This window comes from Montipora foliosa, chromosome 7 (genome assembly GCF_036669935.1).
Source record: "Montipora foliosa isolate CH-2021 chromosome 7, ASM3666993v2, whole genome shotgun sequence".
In the NCBI taxonomy this organism is placed as follows: domain Eukaryota; kingdom Metazoa; phylum Cnidaria; class Anthozoa; order Scleractinia; family Acroporidae; genus Montipora; species Montipora foliosa.
This window is the reverse complement of record NC_090875.1, coordinates 24,672,558-24,697,557: the sequence shown is the minus strand read 5'-3', so window position 1 is coordinate 24,697,557 and position 25,000 is coordinate 24,672,558. Positions and strand designations below refer to the sequence as shown.

General features: G+C 38.5%; 2 protein-coding genes and 1 long non-coding RNA gene across 9 annotated transcripts in view; 1 reads left to right on the top strand and 2 right to left on the bottom strand.

Annotated features, from left to right (window-relative positions):
- The window catches only part of LOC138011510 (histamine H2 receptor-like), a 31,002-nt gene that overhangs the window by 686 nt on the left and 5,316 nt on the right, over positions 1-25,000 (top strand). For 2 of the 7 annotated variants that reach the window (XM_068858546.1, XM_068858545.1), the window contains exons 2-6: positions 435-605; positions 2,553-2,660; positions 3,868-4,024; positions 10,013-10,096; positions 21,939-22,058. The gene's annotated coding sequence lies outside the window, so the exon portion shown is untranslated. Of the gene's footprint in view, positions 1-280; positions 332-434; positions 606-2,552; positions 2,661-3,867; positions 4,025-7,334; positions 7,457-10,012; positions 10,097-13,774; positions 13,795-21,938; positions 22,059-24,170; positions 24,298-25,000 lie in introns of those variants that run through there. The other 5 variants (XM_068858547.1, XM_068858548.1, XM_068858549.1 and 2 more) reach the window with 5 other exon arrangements.
- Positions 1,677-12,797, bottom strand: LOC138011511 (histamine H2 receptor-like). The gene is made up of 4 exons (XM_068858552.1): positions 12,339-12,797; positions 5,499-5,635; positions 3,852-4,170; positions 1,677-3,141 (listed from the first exon to the last, which is right to left on the bottom strand). Exons 2-4 carry the CDS (start codon positions 5,593-5,595, stop codon positions 2,565-2,567), a joined length of 993 nt encoding a protein of 330 aa, XP_068714653.1. The 5' UTR covers positions 5,596-5,635; positions 12,339-12,797; the 3' UTR covers positions 1,677-2,564.
- Positions 17,780-21,037, bottom strand: LOC138010726 (uncharacterized). Its single transcript, XR_011124537.1, has 3 exons — positions 20,930-21,037; positions 20,303-20,353; positions 17,780-18,455 (listed from the first exon to the last, which is right to left on the bottom strand). It is a non-coding gene; the product is annotated as an uncharacterized lncRNA (long non-coding RNA).

The window sequence follows — 25,000 nt, the reverse complement described above, 5'->3', positions numbered from 1 at the left end:
TGCGTATCAATTTAAGCGATGAATACTGATCCAAAGTTGTAAGGATTTTCGAGGAATTGATTGTATCTCCAGTGGCTGTGATTACTGATATCATCGTAATGTTTATTTCAAGTTTAATAACCGATTACCAATTTTCATCGAAAATAGCTAAAAAAAATCCGGAGACGAAAGGGCATTCAAAGCAGAAAACAAACCAAGTGTCAATCAATTATGCCAATCAAATGATTGAATGAAAATAGCGCGAAAACTTTGTGCCTGCGTTGTAGCGGAGCAGCCGGCAAAAACGGTGAATGAGATCACCCATGTACGGTTTATGGCGGCCGGTAGCGAGGTATATATGTTACTGTTTATTAAGCGTATGGCGTTGTTTCAAAAAAAAGAAGAGCACCAGAAAGCGAGAAAAATAACTTACTAATCTTGTGGTGTTTTTCTAGGTTTTGAAATGCCATAGATGGTGAAGGAAAGACGGGAAACAATATTGTCTTATCGATGAATAACCAATATTCAACGAGAGCGCGAGAATTGCTTTCTCTCAGTACGCAGAACATGAACGTTAAAACTGTCAGAGGTTAGAGGAAATGGCATTTGGTCTTCATGGAATGCAGGTAAAAAGTAAAGGTTTTTGTTTGTTGAGACTAGACTAGTCAGGTTTTCTCGCTGCAAAAAATTTTAGCGAGGCTGCAACCATTCACGTTGTAATTCCATTTTGTTACGAATAATCACACTCAAAGGGTGAACAAGTCTGGAGCTGAATCAAAATACTCAAAAAGCGTTCAAGTAAAGAATGAGGATTTAAGCAACAGAATGATATTTCCTTAGTTTTTCCACAAAACCACCAATTTGCCGGTTGTTGCTGAAAAAATCACAAAGACGGCAAAAGTGAATTTTCTGTGCACGTGCAGCAATGACGTCACGACTGCCGTGTTGGTGCCCCTAAACAAAGAAAAGTCGGCCATGTTGGTGCCCCGACCAAATCCTCCGGGAATTTAACTCTATTATTATGCAAACGCTTCCTTTTGTTTTCGTTGTAAAACATGGCTGTTGATCACGGGATCATGTTTTTTTTGTTTAATTACGGTTGTTACAAGTCAGAGTATGTTTTCTGTAAGCAATCTCTCTATAAACATAACAGTATTTACAAGCCACAGCCTTGCCTTACAATGAGCTTACGTTATTGCCAACGAGTCAGGCCTTCTGAAGACAGAGGGCCTGGCGAGGCGGCAGCTTATAGAGCCGCGAGAAGATTTTTAGGCGGACGAAATCTCAGAAGCGCTTCAAATTTGAGTGTAATGTAGACCAAAGCGATGAAATGTTGACCGTAGCGATAACCAATGAGAGTGCCGCACGAGTACGCCGCGTGATGTTTGCAGCCGCCAGATCACGCAAGCTTGCCTCGTTGGCACTTTAGCGACAGCTATAACTAGTATTTATACTAGTTTCCCGCGCTTTTCGCGGCTGCAGAATTTTTTGAAGGGACTTGGTCGTTACGACATAGCCGCCATATTGGTGGACGAAAACAAAAGATCTCTCATTAGCTCCTATTGTTCGTTCACCAGCAATAGACCTAATCGGCTAACTCAATGTTGTACCCAATTCAAACCCTTTGGGAATAAAACGTTTTGTTTAAGGTATTTCCATATCATTTAAATATGAATGCTACATTATCATGCAAATACAATACACAAAGAATCTTAATCTCGGGAGATTTGAATTGGGTACAACATTGAGTTAGCCGATTAGGTCTATTGTACATTGCAGCATTGTTATCTGTGGTTGCAAACCACATGGCTTCAGTTGTTCAAAAGGCGGATAAGGCTCTCCACCGAAAAAATCACTATCCAGCGGATAAACACCAGCAAAACCAATTGATTTGTCCAATGGATGTTGATTTATCTGGTGGATAGCGCTATCCACCCTTCGAACAACTGCCAGGTGATCTGGTGACGTAATTCGGGGGACTGGGGAGAAAAATTTTAATGCCGTATCCTACAACCGCGCGCGGTCTTGAATGTTGAACAACTTGGGCCCGTTTGTCCAAATAAATTAGCCAAAAAAAAAAGCCGTTTTCACGTGACGTCACGGCGGCCATGTTGGTGTTCCACAACAAAAAAATGGCGGCCATGATTTTGATGGTGTACCAAACTAATCCTTTGGGAATTGAATTATATTTTTGTGCAGATGCTTTATTTTGTTTCAGTAATCCGATATGGCTACTGGTCACGAGAATGAAACGCTCTATAGAGCGTTTTCACTCGCTTGATTAGAATGGATGCTAATTTGACGAAACAAAAGAAACTATTTTCATAAAAATAGAGTCCAATTCCCCAGGGATTAGTTTGGTACACCAATATGGCCGCCGTTTCTTTGTTTTGGGTTTTGCAAACATGCCTGGCGTGACGTCATGTGAAAACGCTCTATAGCGTTGATTTACGGCACTCAGACAAAAAGCTACGTAATAGAAACCTATTTTGAAAAGTCATAATGCAGCATTAACTGCATACTTTGCCGATTTTGCATAAAGATTGATTAAAAGTTCTGTTTTTCTTCCTTAGACACCTTCAGATTCAATATACGTCCAGCTTCACCTGATTCTCACAGATGGCCTTTCGAAAGTCTTGCTTGCCAAGGATGTAAAAACAAGGATTTAGAAGTGATACCAGGTAGCGTAACCAAAATATGACATATATAAGTGGTATAGGGAGGTCAGAGAATTTAAATCTTCGTATACTAAAGTACGGGAGCCAGCATAGTGTGTACGTTAACAACATGGCTGCAAAAATCGCGAACGCTTTGCGCTCGTGTCGACTTCTACTTCTGGTTTTTGAGAAAGTTGGGCAGTGATTTTGGTGGATATTTCGACTTTGACGCGCGATTTCAAGAACAATCCTTGCATAAGTAAAGATCATGAAAACTATCGGACAGAGAAAAAATAGGGCGAGGAATATGACGTCATAGATGCTTTCTGCCTGTAGTGTAACGGCGCTTGGTTCAGCTTCCACGTGTTGTTGATATGGAATAAGCCACGACAACTGGACCAGTGCAATAATTGGTGATAATAACCAGATGAACAGGACTACCATGGTGCATTTCGCTCGTGTGACTATAGAAGAATAGCGTAATGGGTGCATTATGGCAAGGTATCTGAAGTGAAACAAAAAGGATTAAAATGAATGAACGATTGGAGAAACTGACACTGAACTAGTCTTGCTAGCAAAAAACGAATACATGACTTATAAAGAGATTGGCTTAGAAATCTCGCACCACGCTGCTCAACCAATCAGTTGCCAAAAAAAAAATAAATTTCGATTTGCTCCCTATCATTTTCCTTTGTTTAGCACCGAGAGCATGTCTTCGCTTTGCTTTTTTATTGGCTCATTTTTTGTCAAGATCTGCCATCATTTGCTTAAGGCGGCTCACACCAGTTTCAACAATTGAATTCTAAAGGGGTGGATTCAGAGCCAACTTAAATTTTTTCAACTGTCAAGGTGGCTATGAATCAACATCTAAGAATTGTCTATTTAACTCGGGATATAGTTTTTAAGATACGAGCCATCAATAACGATATAGGGTGTTTTTAGATTGCCCTTTTGTTGCCATAGTAACCTATTACGTCACATTAATAAATACATCTTCTTAAGCAATGATTGGTGTTTCACATGGCACCATAACATTGTCTTTATGTGAAACAGTGTTGTAGAGTTAAATTTTCTAATGAGACATTAACTCAGAATTGTCGAGCCTGGTGTGAGCCACCTTCAAGTAACCTACTTGATTTTGCTTATATCACTCAGTCGAGACCGCTTGAGCACAAACAATCTTTCTTAACCAATGCAGCTTATTTAATGGTTTACCTGTCCATTGTTACAGACATCAAGTGACACACAATCGAAGCGGAAATGAAGCGTGACATCATCTCCTCCATGATGCAAATTGCTGATTGACGGATGATGTTACACGTGATAAAGAGTGGCACGGACGCCAGGCCTGTTAGGAGGTCAGACACTGCCAGGCTGCACAGTAGGAGGTTGGTATTTGATCGTAGATATCTTTTACGAAATATTAACACCAGAACGAAAGTATTGATGAAGACGATTAACACAGCCAGCACAAGAGGAACGACATCGGCTTTTGGGTCGAAAAAACCTTCATCAAATAAATTTGGCTCGTCACCTGTGATTTAAAAAGCACAGTTCCTTTAATTTAACCGGAGGAAAGACTCTTGAGGCGCGTCCGAACAGCACACTACAGACTTTCACCCCTCAATAATCACCGTAGTGGATTTCAATACAAATCTTTCCCTTAATTTAAAGCAATCTATACATTTAACGATAGAGTTTCATTTGGGCCTGTTAATCAATGGATAAAATGAGAATTCACGGTTTGAGAGAGAGAGAGGCATTTTTTTTCGGTGTATGCCGGAGTTGTCATATCCTGCTACTTAAGTGCTGCTAGTAGGGGCCCATCGATCTTCCTTGATAGTGACTCTTCCTGTTCCAGATTTATCTAGAAAGATCGAAGGACCTCTGCTTGCAGGGTAGAGTCATCGTGACAAAATAGATCCGCTTTATATCCTTGTCCTTGGTATTTCAAAAAGTTTGTTGTTAGTCAAGGCACCAACAGGGCACTTTCTTTGTGAACAGGGTTAAAAGTTACAAAGTGTACCGTCGAGTCTAAACCAAAGTCAACCACCTGTTCACAACAATAAAGCCAGTGAACTTAAACAAGTAGGAGATCTTCCAGTACCCGCTTATGTCTTCCTAAAGTGCTACTATGACCACAAAAACAAATTTTATTTTTCTTTGGATTTCAAAACTATGTTAACTAAACAGTAACTGATCGAAGTTTTAAGCCTTGATTTCAAAAAGACACCTGTTTATTTTAACTGGAATTTTCCTGTTTAATGGTTCACCGTTACTAATTTTAAAATCTTGAGAGAGAGCTGGATCAAGGAGAAAATGAGGTCAAAGACTCAATAGTTTAAGAATGCAATGCGTGTGTACGCGGCTGAATTAATATGCAGCACGGAGTTTCGGGCTTTCAGACTTTTAAGCCGAGAGGTTTTCTCCGGGCACTCCAGTTTCCCCTCTCCTCAAAAACCAACATTTGACTTGATTTACTTTCATTGTTCATTTCAGTTTACAGTGTCCCCAATTAGCGCTCCAGCGCTAGAACGACTAGACACTTAAATAAAGTTCCTTTCCTTTCCTTGTCCGTATATAATAAGCTGGGTTTACAAGCTGAAATTTTAAGCTAGTGTGTAAATGACGTCACTTTTGATCCAACCCTCTGAGGTCCAATTGGTCAGTTTGGGACGAGAGTAATGGCGGACCGTTTATTCCAAAACTTACACTCAAAGTAAATAGCCTTTGAATAAAAATCAAAGCTTAAAATTTTGCCAATCAAGTGTTGAGCAATCAAACTTTCAAAATCTGAAGAAAAAAGAAGTGATTTTTTTGATCATAGTAGCACTTTAAGCGAAGACTCGAGCTTAGGCTCACCTTTTGCTGGTATCATTTTATATTTCTTAAGTTTGGTAGCGTTGCTTTCCAGGAAAGAACTGTTTCTCGAGTAAGGCGTTTCGGTCATTGTATTCATCCCGTCTTAAAGAACACAGGCTCCTTCAGCAAACTAAAATCTGAAAAAAAAAGGCGTTAAAATTGTATACAATATGATAAATATTAAGGTCTCGTTATAGCTTCGAGGTTTCAGTTTCTAAAACGTTCCTATTTCGCCAGTATTTCTGCTATGAGAATGAATTAAACATCATTTTAATGCTCCTCAAATGTAGTTTTGAATCCAAAAAAGTATTCGTTTGTTTAAACGTTATTCTTTCTATGGCAGGTTTTCAAAGCAAAAACAAGTAGTCCCATTCAAAATTAAGCTATAAGGGATTTTAAAATTCTCTGAAATTTTCTTAAGCAATCGATTTTGAGGTAAATTTTCAGCTAAACGCTGTCGGCGATTTTTGATAATTTACGTTTTGCATTCTTTATCTTATATCAAAGTTGAAAAACAGTAATGTTTTGGACCGGGAATTTAGACAAAGTATGGTATAAAATCAAAACACGTCAAAAAAATTGAAAAAAGACAGTTTTGTACATCGAATTGTATTAAAATAAAATTAGAGCTGAAATGGACAAAACCTTTTTGAGTTGTAGCTCCGTAAGAGAGCGACCCTTGGACGATATTGTAAAGCTGAGATAAGGCCAAGTATAGTTTTCATGCTCGTCAGGAAATTGCATGCCACAACCCTGCAAATGTTGTAAAACAGGTTTCGACAGAAACCTCTGCCATCATCGGTTAGTAGAAAACAAAGCGATGGAAGCTGAATTTATAATAAATAGAAAATGCTAATGTGAAAAATGCTAACAACGAAATGAAGCATTTTTATTTCTGCAAATATTATCGAACCTATGACTAGACCTTAACTTTCGAACTCTTGCTTAAAAATTAGTGCTAACCTTCCAGCGTCTTTTTTGTAAATAGAGATTTATTTACGGTATTTCTTATGCCGACTGATACCCAGACACCATACATCTTGTTTCTAGTCTGCGCGCGGCTTGCACACACTTTATTCGGTTTGCTCAGTTTCAATCCGATATCTACGAATCTAAAATGAGGAAAGCATTGAACGCTGTTTCACAAGTTGCCACATTATCCTCTTCTTATGTAACCTTTAATTTAAACCGAGTTCTTTAGGACTGACACGACCCCATAAGCTTATACAGCTTTAAACATTATCGTGTTTAAATAAAGGTATATCTATCACGTTTTTTTTTTAAATACCGACCGCCGGCTTGCTTGATTTATCCTGGCTGATAATTCAAAACTACTGGAGAAGTCCAATAAGTATTGTGTGCTAAAAATGATGTTTTGTTATGGAGTTCCTCCAAAGCTGAGCCTTAAATGATTACATTGGGCATTAGGCGAGTACCAAAATCTGTGCTATTTGTGCCTTCTTTTTCATTCATTTCCACTAGTATTGGAAAAAGATAACGCGCCTAGCATGAAATAAAGCACTCCATTATGTACGCGTCTGAGTGATATTTTGTTCGAAATAGTCAAACTGATTTCAGTCCTTCTGTTCATTCCTATATTGTGCACGAAGCCGATGATATTGTACTTTAAATTTTGGAACTAGAAATTTACAGCTCGGCTAACGTCTCTCTTTAATGGCAACTAAAAACGATAAGTTCTGCATGTATTGACTCCCTAACGGCTATTGTCATGACATTGTAATGAAAAATGATGATATAATGATATAATGATATAATGATATAGCGCTGCCAGATGTTTGGTTAATTGGTTTACAACAGACGTAATACTAAAGACCACTACAATCGTAAATGGTTTGAAGAAGAAGAAAAGTAAGCTTTGAAGCTTTGAAGAGAGGTAAAGCCGGAGAAGTAACACTCAGAGAAGAATCTGTAGGAGCGGATAAGTTCTTCTGATATCTGTAAGTTTATGATTACATAGTTTTAGGATACAATCATCGCGCTGTTTAAAGGAGCTATGTCACGCAAAATGATGTAATTATACCAAAAAAAGGTAGACTGAAACTTTGCAATAACCACTTAGAACTGTTGAACAACATAAACAAAATACAGCAAAATGGAAGAGCAGCATGGACGGACACAAATGGACAAGATTGAACGGATTTCATTTTGAGTAATCTTGAAAAAAGTCGGCCCGACGTTTTTCAAGTTTATAGCAAATCGCCTGGATAAAGGTCGTTTTTGCACAGAATCATCTTGTTTGTTATGTAACGGTAATTTTATCAGTAAACTCGGAATTCCATTATTACCATTTTCAAGTTTTAAACTCGTGATTAACTAAGAAGTTTCCCTAAACACCCTAAAATAACGTGAGTTTTCTTTTAAATTGATGGCACGAGACAGGTCTTGGTTTACATGCAAAAAAAATTGGGTTGTTACCGTAATTAGCAAAATAATGCTGCAGACAGATCGTTCTAATGGAACGGCTGGTAGGCTTTTAGTACAACTTCGCCCTCAGGCAACTGGCGAACTAATTGAATCGGATCATATTTCCTGAAGCACAGGATCGACATTTCCATGAAATTGGATAAAGACTGGTGTTGACTATCCTCAGGTCACCACAGAAAACAGAATTTTTTTTTAGCAATTTCCTCAAAAAAAAAAAAAACCAAAGAACTTTTCAGGTTCCATACACAAAAGTAACCACCTTCTGAATTAGTGGCCAAGGTATTTTATGAAACGAGCAATTCGGATAGTTTGTTTTACCAAAAATACTTTACATTTTTATTACAAAGTCACAGCTCAGGTTTAAATTTAAAGAAAAAAATGCTGATGTTGTGTGTGGTTGTTCAGTTGTGGATTTCTCGATAGCTAATAGCCGCAAGGATCGTGAAGGAAAAACTAAGCTCTTAATCCAAAAAGATAACCTTTCGAATTGCTAGACTTATTTTCGTAAGTGATCAACAAATCCAAATTTTATTTCATTAAACAGATCAAATTAACAGTGCTTACATTTGCTTTGACATTTTTAACCAAGCAATTCAAGATAATTGGCTTTAGGATTACGTAAAATTATGCAATGTTCGGATTCTAGAGATGGATCTTTCAATTTCTTTACCAACTGTGTTTTTCCGAAATTAATTTGTCATGGTCTTTTCTGGCATCATTTATTTTCAATTAACGTACTCTCCTCTGCATACACCTGAAATTTGACGAGAAGAGTGATGAAAGCTTAACTTTGCTAAGTTTTGATGTTTGGTCGTATATGATTTTTCCAGTTGTGTCACAATGTTATTTCTGTTCATGATTAGAACATCAATTTTGTGAAGAGAAATCCCGTCATTTTTCGTTGATCGCGTCAAACGTTTTGCATGGGTAGAAAGTGGACTGAGGAGAGCGTGCGCCTCTCAGTACCGCGACCCGTGTCCAGATCCTCGGGGGATGACATCAATTTTGGGTTGATTTTGTTGGTTTTCACCTCCTCTTTGAAAGTTCTCGGGCATAACAGCTCTCTCCTTGCCTCAAAAACCAACACTTCATTGACGAGTCCCCCCAAGGGGGAAAGGGGGAGATTCTTGTTCCCTTGTTCCCAGTAATTATTTGCTTGTGTTCCTTATTCCCGAATTACTTTCGGGATTAGTTCTCAGCTTTTTTTATCCTTAAAATTGTTTATGTTCCTTTGTTCCCTAAGATATTTGGCCATTTTTCTCCTGTTCCCCAGTTCAAATTAGCCATGTTCCCCTCTTCCCCAAAACCACCGGGAGGGACTCGTTGATTTCAGTTGAGTTCGTTTGATTTGTAGTAAGACCTCGGTTAGCCTTTGAGGTGCTAAGTTCGACTAGTAAGGTGCTAGTGAGGCGATTAGTGAGGTGTAGTTAGACCTCGATTAGTGAGGTGAGGTGACCTCGATTAGTGGTGCTAAATCATTTGTCATCTTCATCGTTCTCGTTACACTTATTATTAAAGAGAGAGCTTTAGATTCGAGTACGACTTCACTAGCGCGCGCAGCCAGCGCAGTATACGATTACACTGCCACGCAAGCGGGAAAATCGTTGTCAGCCCGCTCGTGGACAAAGAAATTTTGACCAGACGTCGTCACATTATTGGGGGACCTTTAGATCGGAAGACGAGTACGAGTTTTCCGTTCTGAGCACGCGCACTTCGAAAAATGTCAACCTCCAAACCTTATGCGCATGCTCAGTACGGAAAACTCATAGTCGTCCTCGTCCTCGTTCTCCGATCACGAAGTCATCGGTTTGACTCCTGTTCGCCGGGGAGCACTCGAGTTTTTTTTCCCAACTGGTAATCGGTTGATTATAGGTTACATTCCTCTTTGAAGCACTCGGATTTTTCCAAGTTGTTGTTGTTGATATTTTATGATACACATAGGCGCGATATCGTTATACTGTAAATACACCACTAAGTAAACTCCTGATTCAGCAATGGAAACTACTTCAGATGTCTTTATACTTCCCTGAGTAACAAATGACACGGGTTCTTTTTCCTCTTCTCTACAGATAAACAAAAACTAACCAAAAGCTTGCTAGGTTCAATCAACTTTTCACTGGAAAGATTTGCCAAACCAGCTTTCTTGATAAGAGGTAAGAATCTGTAGACGTTTGCTCCAAGACATTCAAATGAACGGGAAAATGGCTTTTACATTAGACCTGAATGTGCGAAGATACTAAAAACGGGTGTTTCGAGAAGGTACCTGTGCCTTCCTAACCCAAAAAGAGCCACGCCTGCACTATCCCATTGATATGAGACAACTCAGAGGTGTTTTTTTTTTGGCCTCAAAGAAGTCCTTTTTGTTTAACTAATATCCCTTCTGTGAAGCACCGAAAACGTGAGTGATCTCTGCCAACCAGCTTTGTGCACCCATCCGTACTCTGGTGCGCTTACTGAATCGCCATTTAAATTTTAAACGCTTAACCGCGAAAGCACAGATATGATCTAACCTAGGTAGGGAAATTGCAAGACAATTTTACAGTTGTCTTTATTCTAAGGCCATTCAAGTTAGCATGAAGTTCAACATCGTTGACAATGTCAAGCAGCCGGCAACGTTAAAAACTCGTGCCTCAGGGAAGAGAGCAGAAAGACTGCATTAGCGACTGAAGGCATACTAAAAACTCCCTGGCAAGAGATCATAACTTTTAATTTACGACTTCTCAATTCCTTATCAAGTTCTTTGAATGACTGACTAAGCCAACTCCATTTCAAGTTCACTACTGAAGTGCACGTACATGACACTAATTATTTCCTTTCTAGAGGAAAAAAGTGATTGCGCTTTTAGTCGATTTTAAAATTTTCCGGCTTTTCCCATCATTACATTTTGCCCGAATATAAATCGGCCAAAAAGATCGCAATCTGTCACATTCTGAGGAGGAAGGCATTTTAAATTAATTTCCTCCGTTGTATAGATGCTGTTGCGTGTCGATAGGTTCTATTCCCCCGCCACAGAATTACATCACCAATGAATAATTTTTGAAAAGGTGGCTATATTTGACGGACTCAGTGTTAATAACAGGCCTTTTAAGAAAAAATGAACATTATCATTCTCCAATTTTTTGATAATTTTTGGGAGGCTCCTGACTCAAGTCTTAAAAATTTCTGTGAGATACACAAGCCATACCCAGCGGCCCACAGGTGCTTTTATAACGACAACCAATCAGAATGCAATAAGCCGTGTTCCATCCCCTGAGAACTGCCAAAACCTGTCAATCGAACCCTGATTCAGCTGCTATGTACATTGAGTCTTCGATCTATCGATGAATATGAAAAATCTTGCTTTGACACTGTTTCCTGATTCAACGACTAATATACACTGAAAAAAAAAACGGATGCACTTACCGACTAAAAGCTGAAGTATACAAATTAACTTTTTTCCAATTTCACTTCGTTCTTATCTCTTTTGATGTTTAAGTCTTTCGAAAATTCTCGACTTTTAATTTTTGGTTAGTGGTTTATGATCATTGTAATTCTGAAAGGAAGGCCGATACTGAGCTCGTGATCAGTTCGTTTTTTCTGTATAGGTTCTTTTTAAGTTTGTAGCTCAACAAAATAAATACTTCCCAGCAGTGCTTGCTTATTATATTTCCCATGATCTTATTTTTCATACTGTACGGTGTAGTTCGTTTTCCTTTTTTTTTTTTCTGATTCAGTCCAAGGAAATCGTAAAACATTGCCGCCCACGACGGTTAAGATAATCTATAACACATGCCGGTTCTTCTTTTTGGGTTTTTGGCGAACTTCTTCAGTTAGCTGTTCATTGCCGCTTTTCTCTTGACCAGAAGTGAATCTTTCACATCTGTTGTGAATTGAAATAAACTCACAAGCTAACAAAAAATCGCCAAATATACTCATCTTACTTTTGGAACTTGCCTTTCATTTCCTTTATTGATAAAACACTGGCTTCAAAATGATTATTTCAATAAGGAACAAAGTGACGTGAAACCTTACAAAATTAGTTCTTGACAGTCCACCGCGAAAAGCCACACGTTATTTCCTCCGCATATTTATGGTTTGATGAAATACGTACATTACTATTTCGTGCAGTGATATACATTTGCAGAAACCCATTGTGTTTGCGTGAAGGACACCGGCCCTTATATTTCTTTGAAAGTCTTTTTTACAAAACTGAAACTCCTTGCCTCATAGCAGCTTTTTAAAAATCATTTCTATTTTATTTCATTTTGAGTGTTTGACTAGAAAAGTGGCGAAAAGCAGTCCTTCACTAAGTTTCTTTGTTGCTATGTCTAAGTACTTAGAAAAGTGCGTTTGTCGGGCCAACTCGTAGCCGGTGTCCGGACTTTTTACCTGAGAGAAGAAAACAGCTTTACTTACCTCGCCGGAAAGTTGCACAGAAATCCTCGTGAGATCACTTTGCCCTCAAGGAGACTGCTGTCTTGTTTGATTAACTGATTAGACCGCCTTGTATAGAACTCTTCACACCATCACCATAATACTTTTATAGAGTCCTATTTGATGTTCAAAATCTTCCGACAGTTTTCTTGAGGCCGAAGAAGCGACAACAAAGTGTATAAGCCGCGGTGTTTGACTGAGAAACTCTTGCACAATAATCAGAGTTAAGTTTCCGACCAAAAAGTGGCAGTTCGATGTTTTTCTAGCGCGGCTTTCACGAATCGAGAATTAGAGCTCTTATCAGTGCAAAATCACCTACGAATTGAATTTCAGATTCAAGGGCTGCTTCAGTCAGATAAATGTTGTAATTATCGATAAGATGTTAGAAGCTCATTAATACGAGCACGATTGACTACCTTTAACTTGCGCTATTGGATCGCAGAAATTTAACGCTTTTCGTGTGTTTTGGTAACAGACAAAAGGGTTCTTATATATAGGTCGAATCCCATTGAATCGGTCGTTTGATTTGATGTTTTGCGCGCTGTGTAATGAAAAGCATGAATTGAACTTTCCGGATTATAAAACAATAGACTCATCTATTGCCAATTAAAATGGTCAAAATGTTCTAGTTTAAGGACGTGCTATTAACTTCGTAATTGGTTCAATTAGGCGGGTTATTTTCGAACGCCCAACCCCAGGAAATAATTGTAATATCTCTTTCTAGCAAAGTTATCTGTATATCTGTAAATACAATATGTGATGTGGTTTCATCAAAGATCATTCGAGTATCATCCTGATTTGTCTTCTCAAAAAGAAAATCAGTTGAGGAGGATTTGTTTGCTCTGTGTACTAACAAGGAAAGGTAAAAACAGTGATAAACTGAAATACATGGACGGAAAGCTAGAATATCATGCGAATAGAAAACGAGAAAGGTGTTTCATTGTTCCTTCCATTCCAAATTAAGAAAGCCATCCTCACTCCATGTTAATTAACCGCGTTTCCGCACCGACCTTACGGTCCTCCGGGACGGTCCTTACCTCAAGTTAAGAAAATTCTTAGATTATATCAATAAACAAATGCTTCGTGCTGAAAACTGAGCTTTTCAGCTTTTTGATAGGCGTTTGTAGCTACTTAATTCTTTCTAAATAAAAGAAAGTGAAGAACAGTCTTTGAAGATTTTGCGCGTGGCACACCGTACAGCTCTTTCTTTGCTCTACGGAACAAGAAAGCTGACCTCTAGAACTCTAATAGGAGATAAAAGGATTATGGTATCGGAACACTTGGCATTGCAGTATCAACACGATGAATCAATAAAATACGGTCAACACTGATATGGGTGTAAATTTCTGAAATAGCACTTGGCAAATTTGTGGGCGCGCGCATTAACAGCTTGGAAAGATATTGCATCTCTTGACAAGCCGCTTCGGCATTCCTCAAGGTTAGTAATGACTCAATTGTTTATTTGTGTTGCAAGAAAAGGTCAGAAAAGTGTATAGACTAAATATAACTGAACAAACAATTGATTAGATTTGCAGGATTTGCTCCCTTCACTGGAAGTGATAATAATCCTTAAAAACACAATTAGTCGCTTGAGGGTTGACTGAAAAGTACTTCACATTCTTATGTCTTGAACAAGAATAAAACAATTACAGTGAGGAAACATCATCTAAATTAGTCTCGATGTTTATTTTGCTGAACCTTTTTTTCGAAATCCAGCAAGAGTGTGACACTATAGGGTGATGAAAATTAGCAGAAGCGGACTCTCTTTCGGTTCCAATCGGCCGATTAAATCCTTTGAAATTTTCAGAATACCTAATGGTAAAACTAACAATTAACTAGACGAACGTTCTTTTAAAATGAGACTATGCAAAAGCTGTATGGCATTATGTTTTCCATGCTTGCGAAATCCTAGTTTGTATGTCTTTTGTAACTTGAATTCTCTGTCGGGGGGCACCCTCTACAGTTGTCCATGAATCAAGGAGCGCCAGGGTTTCTACCCTTTTGACACATTCTAATAGATAATAAATTGCTTTCCCAATGACTGGAGTTCACGGTGCCAAGTGAGTTTAACAACTTTCATCTTCTCCTAACGTTGACATGTGCGTGCGTCGCGTCTAACGCGATCCGCTCTAATGTACTCATTATTGACTTCCATTCAAAGACGCATTTTTTTTGGCTTAATTAGAAAAGAGGAAAGTTGAAATTGTAAAACTTGATTTCAGTGACAGCTCTGGCGCCAGTAAAGTGCAAATTCACACGTTCGATGTGCTAACTGATTTGACCAAAATAGACTGAAGATTGGTATCACGGTTTGGCGTGGCATAGTTTGAAGTACGTGCCACATTCACGCACGAAAAAACGGAAAAGGAGATTCAAGGGAAGTAGCTCAGCAGTTACAAAAACAGTTCTCCGACCCACTGCTTAGAGATAAGTGATTGTTCAGTGTATCTATATTGCACAATCATGGTTCTGACATGCTGATGATGATTTAGCATTTCCAAACAAAAACATACTGTTTCTAAACAGATTGAACAGTGGGATCTTTCAACCAGACACGTTAAATCTCTGTAATGATGCTTGCTTTTCTCCCGCTTTGGTTGTTTGCCGGTCTAGTGATAAAATGAAATCCAATTTTAAATGAAATATCGTGCACTTTTATCTCTTGACCGTAATTGATCTGCGGAGCACGTCCTCAACCAATGGGCCCTGGTGTACGATTGATCAGCCTCGCACTCTTAGCTTATTAGACTACAATAAAATCATTTTGGTATCTAAACTGAAGAATTGATTTGTTATTGCGCCAAATATTATTTTAATTAAGATTAGGCTTAATTTTAAAGATAGAAATAGACTGGCCGTTTAAAAAGAAAATTGACAAGGATAATGGTGTTTTCAAACAAATTGTCAAAACTTTGTCCTGATAATCCTTATTTGATGTGCATCAGATTAGGAATTCTGACACGAGCCCGTTATCTTCAATGAGAACCTTGTCGGAATGTACAGGAGAACCTTTTAAAATAAATCTGGTTAGGTTACACCCTCGCCGTATTACGACCATGTCTTTTCCACACCTGGAAAGTCTAACTCACTTGCAGATGGTCTTCGCAATTATTTCTGACGAAGGTCCGTCCGGCCAGCCAAGGATCAAACAAAAGACCTTGCTTTTAGCCGGCTTAGAGTCCGTCCTTCGAGTTCTGTTGCAAATGACAGTTTCCAAAAAGGAGGAAAAAAATATAAAAGATCATTATCTCAAATCTAAACTGAAGAATCGATTTGTTCGTAATTCTATTCAGTTGCTTCAATTCTTGTTGCAAAAACTCCCTATACTAGTATTAGTTTTCAGTACATGTGCCCCCGCTTAAGATCGTATGAAAGGCGTCAACATGTCTTACCAAAATGTAAAATGGCGGTTGACGGAATTTGTTAGCAAAATTTTCACCACATTTGTAGAACTTCCGTACATTGCTAAGTAAAGCTACCAGTTGATACAAATGCGGCGAGAGTCCAGAGTGCAACGTTCCTGCCGCCGATGGTGGATTTGTAGAATAGGGACTACATGATGGTGCACCAGAAAACGGCGAATATGTCGGAATGGGAGGGTATATTGCAGGATACGAGCCGGACATGCAATTGTGCTTCATGATAAGAAATGTTAGGTGAATTGGAGTGGTATGATAAAGCCGACTGTGTTTGCCGAAAGGGAACGTTTGGTCTACTGTAAGGGTATATTACAGCATGCCCCAGTGTCTCTTGAGAAGAAATATTTGAAGGATTCAAATGGAACATTTCTGGTGGTGGTGGACAAGGCTCAACTGTATCCGATCCCACATTTGGCCTCTGGTTTGAACCGGAACTGGGGCAGAAAATCCGTGGAATATATAACCATCGTGCTACTCTGTTGGCTGCGTCTTCTCCTCGGGCGTCTTTCTCCTTTCCGCAGGCATTCCAATGGTTGGCTTCTTATTTAAAATTGCTTCGTATTTAAACTGAATAACATTAAACAGACAACATGAAGATTTTCTTGATAGGAATTGTGCTATTTTTAAGAATATCACTGTCACTAAATCATTAGACAATAAACATTCAATATTAAGTTTTTATTCATTTTCCACACACCCCGCGTTTTCCATGCACTCCTCATTTTCCACACTCCGCCCTCCGCAGCCCGCATAGTCCATCCAACCGAGAGGCATCATATCTGCTTCAATGTTTGATTTTTCAGTAACTAACCCAAACAGCACTTTGAGCCCCCCCCCCCCCTCCAGGGGTTTTCAGGGGTTTTGGGAAACGGGAGAACATGGCTAATTTGAACTGGGGAACGGGGGAACAATGTCACAATATTTTAGGGAACAAGGAAAAAAAAATAATTGAAACAATTTTAGGGATGAAAAAGTTGGTAACAAGTTTGAAAGTAATTTGGGGAACAAGGGAACACAAGCAAATATTTAAAGGGAACAAGGGAGGAAACAAGGACCCCTTCCCCCCCCCCAGGAGGGCCTCCACTTTGGTTCTCCTGGCCTTGCGAGTTTTTACTTCGTGTCTTCTAAAACACCTTTGTCGTGTAGAACAATACCAATACCACCTTGCGCGCCCGTTTAAACACGAAGACGCGCTATATATAAGGATCGGTGCCTTAGGTACCTCAAGATCAGTTGTCACTCAACCGTCGTGGCATACGGACCGCTGAAAAAGATCTGGTGCAAATAAAGATTATATTTGAAGAAATTTGCTCAAATGATGACCTCAAAGTCCCGTTTTCAACCACACTGGTGTTCCTTCTATCATGACCGTTGGTCGCCATTTTGATTTCTTTGCTTGCTCGAGCTTCAACAGGGGGAGGAACTATTCCCTATATAGCGCCTCTTCGTGTTTAAGCAATACCGATACCGCCTTCGGCCCGCTGTAGAGCAACCCCTACAATATCTACCAATTTATATATATCTGCCCTTTTTACGAGGGGACTTCTAAGGTTGCCTCCAAAACCCTGCGGGGGCAAGAAAGTAGCCTAATTTTCCGCTATCAATTAAGGCCACTAAAAGAAATTTGATTTTATGTCGATCAATACACCTTATTCCAAAATGGCCGCTGATTTGTGCGGATACAAATTGGCCCTTGTTGCCTCGTTCAAGATAAAATATTCTTTTGAATTTTAAGCTTAAGAACGAGGCATCAAGGGCTTATTTGAATAAAAACAAAAGAATTTTTAAATGGCGGCCATTTTGGAATAAGGTGTATTAGAGAAACGAAATTTTCCTAATTTTGCTTTATCGGTTGGAACATGGTTGGAAGTTAAAAGAGTTTGTGGCTTGTTTTTAATTTGTACTGACAAATTCTCAGGGAATCGGGCACTGTAGGAGTTGAAACTCTTCCAATGTCGATTCTTAGCTTTTGATTACCCCTAATTTTGCATGATATTACCATTGTGAATTTGTCATCAGTGTTGTGTGGAGGAAATTGTAATTTTTTATCACCTGTGGGCGAGATTCCAATTTAGTTGATAATTTTTTTCGTCGATGGACACCTTCCGTTAAAATCTTTTAATTAGTGTAAAAGGCTGTGAATTCCGGCGGATGCCTAAAAAATGTCGTGTCATTAGTAAATCCGTGGGAACATTTTCTTTGGTGAAAAGGCCGAGTAATTCGATGAAGAGGCTATTTTAGAACGAACACCTGAACAGGAAGCGAATCAGGAACACAAAGAAATAAACATAGATATTCTTACGTTCAGTTACTTATTTCTGAATGTCATCAATATTCTACAAGGCATAAAGATAACTTACATCTCCATACTCATAAATACTCTTTCTCTTTACGGGTGTAGGGTTCCCGAATTTGGAATATTTCTCTCCTATTACGCAATTATCTCAGCCTTTCAAACTATAAATGTAACCGGCTCAGAGATTATAATTGTTAGCTTTAGGTTTAATTATGTATGCCATATTGTGTAGTCTTTTTTTTCTGTTGCCATCTTGTAGTTCGCCTGGTCTCATGGGTCAATAAATAAACGTTTTTCAGCTTTTTTCATTCAAGTTAATGACGTCTAGTTTAACACCAGCGTTCATAATTGTATCCTGAGTTTATAGCCGTTTGAACTATGGATCTGAAAGAAAGGAACAAAACTCGAACCACTTACTGTGCAATTTCAGAATTACACTACCGAGAAGTTTCCAATGCGGCCAATTGTTTACGGTATAACCATCTATTTTTAGAACAGCTTTGGTCCAATCAGAGGTGTTGTGGTGGTCATCAGGCCCAATCTGATTGGCTATCATTTGGCCGGACATGCATTCAAAATTTAAATAATACCGTACAATGTCGCGTGATGACAAATTGAGAGAGATCGGTATCTCTGGGTTGTGAATAATCTCGTACCCAGATCTCCCACGGTTTCCAGTGACAGAATGAGATCTAGGTACGAGATTAGGTTGTGAACTGATACCACGTCAAAGAACGTGTTTTACCCTCTTCTAACCCTACAGAAATATCACGAAAGGTGTTAAAAATAGATTTTATGTAAAGGGTTAAATAGAGAAAATGATAAATACTTTTGTCCTTTGGCCATTTCAATTTCAACAGGAAAAGAAAACAAACAGCGGTTACAAACATTTTCATTTTATACTTGACGTTTCGTATCAGAACTTCTGATGATGTATGCTGCAACATACAAAACGTCAAGTATAAAATGAAAATGTTTGTAACCGCTGTTTGTTTTCTTTTCCTGTTGAAAGAGAAAATGATATTTTGGTGCTGAGAAAGGAGCGAAAAGTTTTCTGGGTATCTGTACATTCTGTTTTTGTATGAAGTTTTGAAAGGGAAATTGATTCTATTGCACTAGCCGTCGACGAGTACAATTTGAGAACTTTCAAAACATCATGAGTGACCATAAATTAGGAAATGCGCTAGGAAGGTCATACAGTTATATACTCCATAAAATTATTCTATCGCTGTGTTTCCATAGCAACTTTCGTATTGCACTCTGTAACCTATTTATGCCTTCTTCATTGACCAACCAAAAACCGTGACGTTGTTGAGTATAGACCACTTTCATAAATGGTGACTGCTTTTACATTCTTTTGTCTTTATCAGTTTATCGTAAATACTCTTTTTCTTTGGCCATTGGTCTTTGGTATTATTTTTGTTTTTATGTTAATTAGACCTACTGCCCTCATTTTGAAACAAAAATTCTTTGGAAATTTGCGAGGCTGGAAAGGCTTATTAACATTAAAACAAAAGAATATTTTATTTAGCTGCCATTATGAAAGAGGTCAATAAACACATTTATTTTGTACATGGAGGAGACATTCCCATTAAGCCACCTAAATTTTTGAGGTGTCACAATCTCTTAAGGACGGTGCCTACTAATTCAAAGACATTTTTGCCCCGGTTTATGATTATGCAGGAGATGTAGATCTTAACAAGGCTTTAAAATACAAAGCAATGCATGGCGTTCTTTCTCAAATTGAAGCTTAATTATCTCTCAAAAATGCAAGGCTACCACCAGTTTTCTTTTTGGATACCAAGAATACTTACCAAGATCTACTTTCTCCGGTTAGTTTTAAACTGCGCAAAAATATCCCTGTATTAGTAAGCATCACGGACAGAAAACCCGAGTATCTCGAGATGCGCAGAACGTGTGCGCAATAACAATAGTAGGTACCGTCCTTAAATAGCCCTTGTCGGAGTTATCAGCGGTTTTGCCGCATAAGGGGTCATTTTGTATCGAATTGATTCTTAAGCCTCTTTTGCATGTAGTTTTAAACAAAAGGAAATGTGCCTGCAGGCTCAACTCCAATAAGGTCTATTGTCCATATAAGTGCGAAGATCACTTCTCACTTCTCACTTCCATACCCCCCCCGCACTTCAAAAAACATATATACATATATGAAGTTATATCGCGAAGCAATTATTCTAATTAGCAGCAGAAATATTTGGATGAAGAACACTTACCAGTTTAATCAGCAAAACTTGAGGGAAATCGTAAAGAAACCTGAAAATAATCTGAGTAAAAGAAAGGATAATCTTTTTTTTACCACACTCACAGTAAACTGTATGAAGAAGAACTTCGATGCTACGTCACAAAACACTGTTATAACGAATATTCCGTTAAATAGAACGGTGCCCATTTGATTCATTAGGAGCACAGGGGACTGTTACTCCTTGTCATGATCCATTGCATCTGCCATTTTGACTTCAACTTGTTGAGGTTGAAGTAGTCGAAAGTCACTATAGAACACTTTTCCAAACTTTTTTTGGCGTAAACGCGGTAACTCCTGGGGATCAATCACTATCACTATCAATCACTACTAGACAAGCTCACCAAAACGTAGCGAGCGTCAGTTTCCTATCATTTCAGCAAAATTCGAAGTTGGTGACCAAAAGCGATTTTCTGGTAATCGTAAGGGTTGATCTGATATATTTTATATATCGGTGTGTACCAAACGAATTGACTGTCCCCTTTCATTTACGTATATACCCGGCGCTTCCTTTCTTTTGACCTGAACGATATTAGAAGAAATTAAAGAAACCAGCCTGTTAATGGAATAAAGCGACAGCTGTGCGCAGGCATGTTTTTACCGAATGACTGTTCTTTTGCATCAACTGTAGAGCGTTTGGGTTGCAAGACTACAGTCTTCGTAGATCAGAATATGGTCCGTCAAAAAAATTGTAAATTGCTCATAAAAGAAATTTCGCATTTGCATTCAGTTAAAAGTCCCGGAAGTTGGTCAAAACTTCTTGGTCACGAAGATGTTGATATTGTATTTGATTGGTCCTTTATTGTGACAGTTAAAGACACTGAATCGGCCACTTTATCGCAACTTATTTGGCACATGCAGAGACAATTAATTATTAATATAGGCGGCTAAGAAATATCACATGTTTCATATCCAAAACCTCGATTTAACCAGGAATTCGTCAATTTTTTTTGGTACGGAAAATATTCTTAGATACCCATCTTTCACATTTTTAATGAAGGGCGCAATAGTTGGCGTTTTTTGCTTGCTTTAAGATTCGTGACTTTCTTGAGTTTTAAGACGTGTTTACTTTTTCCTCGAGCTGTTCGCAAATTGTAGATAGTATTACAACAATTTTCCTCACTTTTAATAACTTGAAGCCTAGCTTCCGACTTGTTGGCGGCTTTTAAATTAAACTTACGTCTTGAAGCTCTCACTTCTCTTGACACAAAGCCTTTTTATTCGTTGCTATGATTTTAGGGATATCAAGATTTGAATCAACAGTCGTTTCTCACAGATATAAGACAATAAACAACTCTACACTAAAGTTGCGGCTTGACTGAGTTGTTTTCTTCCTTTTACCAAAGATTATCCTGAGTTGGGTACAAAAATGGTAATACACGAGATATACTTTTTTGCTCAGCTGGAGATATTTGCTCAGTAATGATCACTAACTTTCATTTTAGTACGGCCCCATGATAAGAGATGAACATGTTACCCTTGACTAAGAAAACAACGTTGAAGAAACTTGGTAAACAGCAGTTTAAAGTAATGGTGGAATTAAATTAACCCAGTAATTTTAAAACGGGAAGTTTTAAATTGGTATAGAGTGTTTTGTAATTTGTTCGCAGGTGTCTCAACCCGTCTGTCTGCTCAGTCAGATATCAGATATCAGCGAACAGCAACAACAGCAACAACAGCAAAACCTGAGCATGCGGTCAATGTAAAAGAAGCACTGGCAGCAAGCTAAGGTAAACTTTATTTTACTTTTAACCTTAGCAAGTTTTCCACACTTGATACCGTGTAGAGAAGTTCATCTTAAGACCATGCAGATGTACTTATCAATCCATCTCAACATAGCGAGAAATGATTTAGGGAACTACTACTGAAATGATCGAGACCTACAAAACCTTTTTCAATCGACAATGGAATAGCTAAAGACGGAAGCGAATTTGCATTTTTCCTTACGCATTCAGTTTTACTTGGCTGAAAAATGTTGTTCCGCCAGTAGAACCACCTTAACCGATCGTGCACTTTGAACCCGGTGTGATAGACTGTACGATTTGCCAATAAAAAGCAGTCATCCAATACACCACTTTATTATATGGAGGAGAGTGTTTTACTGGGAACTAAACCACTCGTAGATTCCATACGCCACTACATCCGGGACCCGAGTGGCGTATTTTCCGTATGTCACCTTTGTGAGTGTCGTATCGTTCAATGACGTCACGATTCCCGCCTTTTTTTCCCGCCTTTTTTATAAAGCCCAGCCGTATTTTTAAAACTTGACTACTTTGAAACACAATAAAATCGGAATTTATCAATATTTAGTATCCATATAATAAAAAGAACATTACACGTTGGCTCGAAGATATGAATTTTATGTTCTCGTGGCAAGAACAATATCTCACTCGTTCGCTTCGCTCACTCGTGAGATATTGTTCTTGCCGCTCGAACATAAAATTCATATCTTCTCGCCACCGTGTAATATCCTCTATATACTGGCCAGACTATTTTAAACTGGCTGAGTTATCATTCACACTGGGATAACTTTAACTTTAACATAATCTGTAAAATGATTTCTAGTAACGGCCTTCCTGCCGTTCGTTAAGGACTGTTACTGGCTTACGTCACATGTTTATCACGTTTAGATGGCTCCACATGGAGCACAGTAGAAAGATGTCCGTCTGTTCGGTTTTCGTTACGTTTTAATCGAGTAAATTTTATCGCGTATTTCACGGTTATTCAAGCAAAACTTACAAGTGCTACGTATCAACATTGCCCAAATCGATTTCTGATAAAACTGTGTCGAAAAAAAGCGTTGATCTCGCTCCAAAATCTTTTTTTGGACGTCGAAACAAGTTTCTGCCATACATTCTCTTAGACCCACCTTTCAATGATTGCCCCCTGACAATCCCAGAACCCTTTGCGTATAAAAAGGGGTCCACTTACTGGCAACTCATTCAATCCTTACAGACTATGACGGGTTGGCCTAATTAAATAGTACGTCTTTCAGGTATCAGTTTCCTCGAAATTGATCTGATCTAATAATTGGAGTCTTTGGTCGCTGGATCAAGCAAGACCTTGCCTTTTTATTGAATCATTTTCCTCACATCACGGCACCACTTCGACCCGAAACACAAGCGGCGGCGGCGACATTTACAATTGCACAAATGTCAAATAAAATCTCAAAGATCATTGAATATATCCAGCACTTTCGATATTCAGTGCTTTTTGCTTAGACGATTGGTTAAAATGATAAGTTCATGTGGAGTGAAATTGTAAAGAAAGATTCTCTTGTTGGTGTGCTTATACTCTCATGTAGATTTTAAATTCGCACTAAATGGATTCAAACTCATATTCTCTCAGTTGCAAAGCTGTTAATCTCAAATGCAAAACACGTAAATGTAAATAGTTTTCAAGAAAATTATTGGCCTTTACCTCAGAAAAAGATGAGATGAGGAATGCCGAAAATTAAGTTATTTTGCTTTAAATTCAACATTGTTTGGTTTAATATGCATAAGTGAGATATAGCTATTTTTATTTCTGTTTATTACTAAAACCATGCGGATTTTCTCCCATCACCAAGCTCTTTATTTTTCCATTGGTCAGAATAAAGAGAGCTTAGCTAAATAAGATTACATGGTCAAGCCTTCTATCACAACGTAAATCAATTCCAAGTTTAAAGAACCAAATACAGGTATTAAGAATCACTGACGGGGTTTGTTACCACAAAAGAAAACCGTGAATTTGCATTAATAAAAACTATCCCAGTGGGACGCCTTACCAATATTTACGACTAGAGGAAATTATGAAGAGGCACGTATCTGCATAAATAACTCTTATTTTATTCCATGGTTGCTAAATGATCGAAACTGGCTGACTACATCATCAGTTAGCTCGCTACGTTGCAGCTCAACTCGGTTCCGAAAGTTCAAAACATTTTGGTTTGAGATTTAAGCTGTTTGGAGCCTTTTACTCAAAAATCTGGTAAGTTGAAGCCAGCATTAACTGTGAAAGGAGAAAAAATGGCCAGAGCCCAACTTCCCCGTGAAAGATTCAACTAACAGCTGGAAGAAATTCGCCGGTTTCAGTACAAACGCAGCTTTGTCGCTTCCGATGTTTCTGTACCAAAAGCCGGAATGTTTCCAAGTTTTTCTTTCAAGAAAAAGCAATTTTCCAAACTATGTATCAAGCCAATATAGCAGAATTGCTTGAAACTCATCAGTCATGGCGGAAAAAAACGCGGCGGCACTTGGATGTAACACTTAGCTGATAATAAGCAACCACGGATAAAAAAACTCAGTTTCTTCTCCATCAAAAATTTTCCCTTCTTTACCTGAAAGGAAAACCGGACTCAACGTTGTTAGACTTTTAAAAGCGCCATAACAAAAATCTCGCAACAGTAAATTCTATTCATGTCTTGTACATTCAAGACCATGTTTGCGGCCATGTCTTTATTGTATAACCAGGTTGTCACTCTTATCAGATGGAGAACATTCGATATCATTTGCCCTTGGTACAATCGGTCATCGCTCTTAAGTTACTGATGCCACTTATCGGCTAGATCAAGGCCATATTCCATTTACAAGTGTTAACTTTTTTGAAGCCTTGGTCCAAACATATACGTAAGCGGCAAAAACAATTTGGTTTTGCGGCATTAATTGATGCTATACCACGAACAACAACAGCG

Excerpts from the sequence above, each read along its gene's own strand:
- LOC138011511 (XM_068858552.1), bottom strand. The coding sequence starts at position 5,595 with ATGAATACAATGACCGAAACGCCTTACTCGAGAAACAGTTCTTTCCTG. Across the intron at positions 4,171-5,498 it reads TAAAATGATACCAGCAAAAG|GTGACGAGCCAAATTTATTT; the intron begins GTGAGCCTAAGC and ends TTTAAATCACAG. Across the intron at positions 3,142-3,851 it reads ATGTCTGTAACAATGGACAG|ATACCTTGCCATAATGCACC; the intron begins GTAAACCATTAA and ends GTTTCACTTCAG.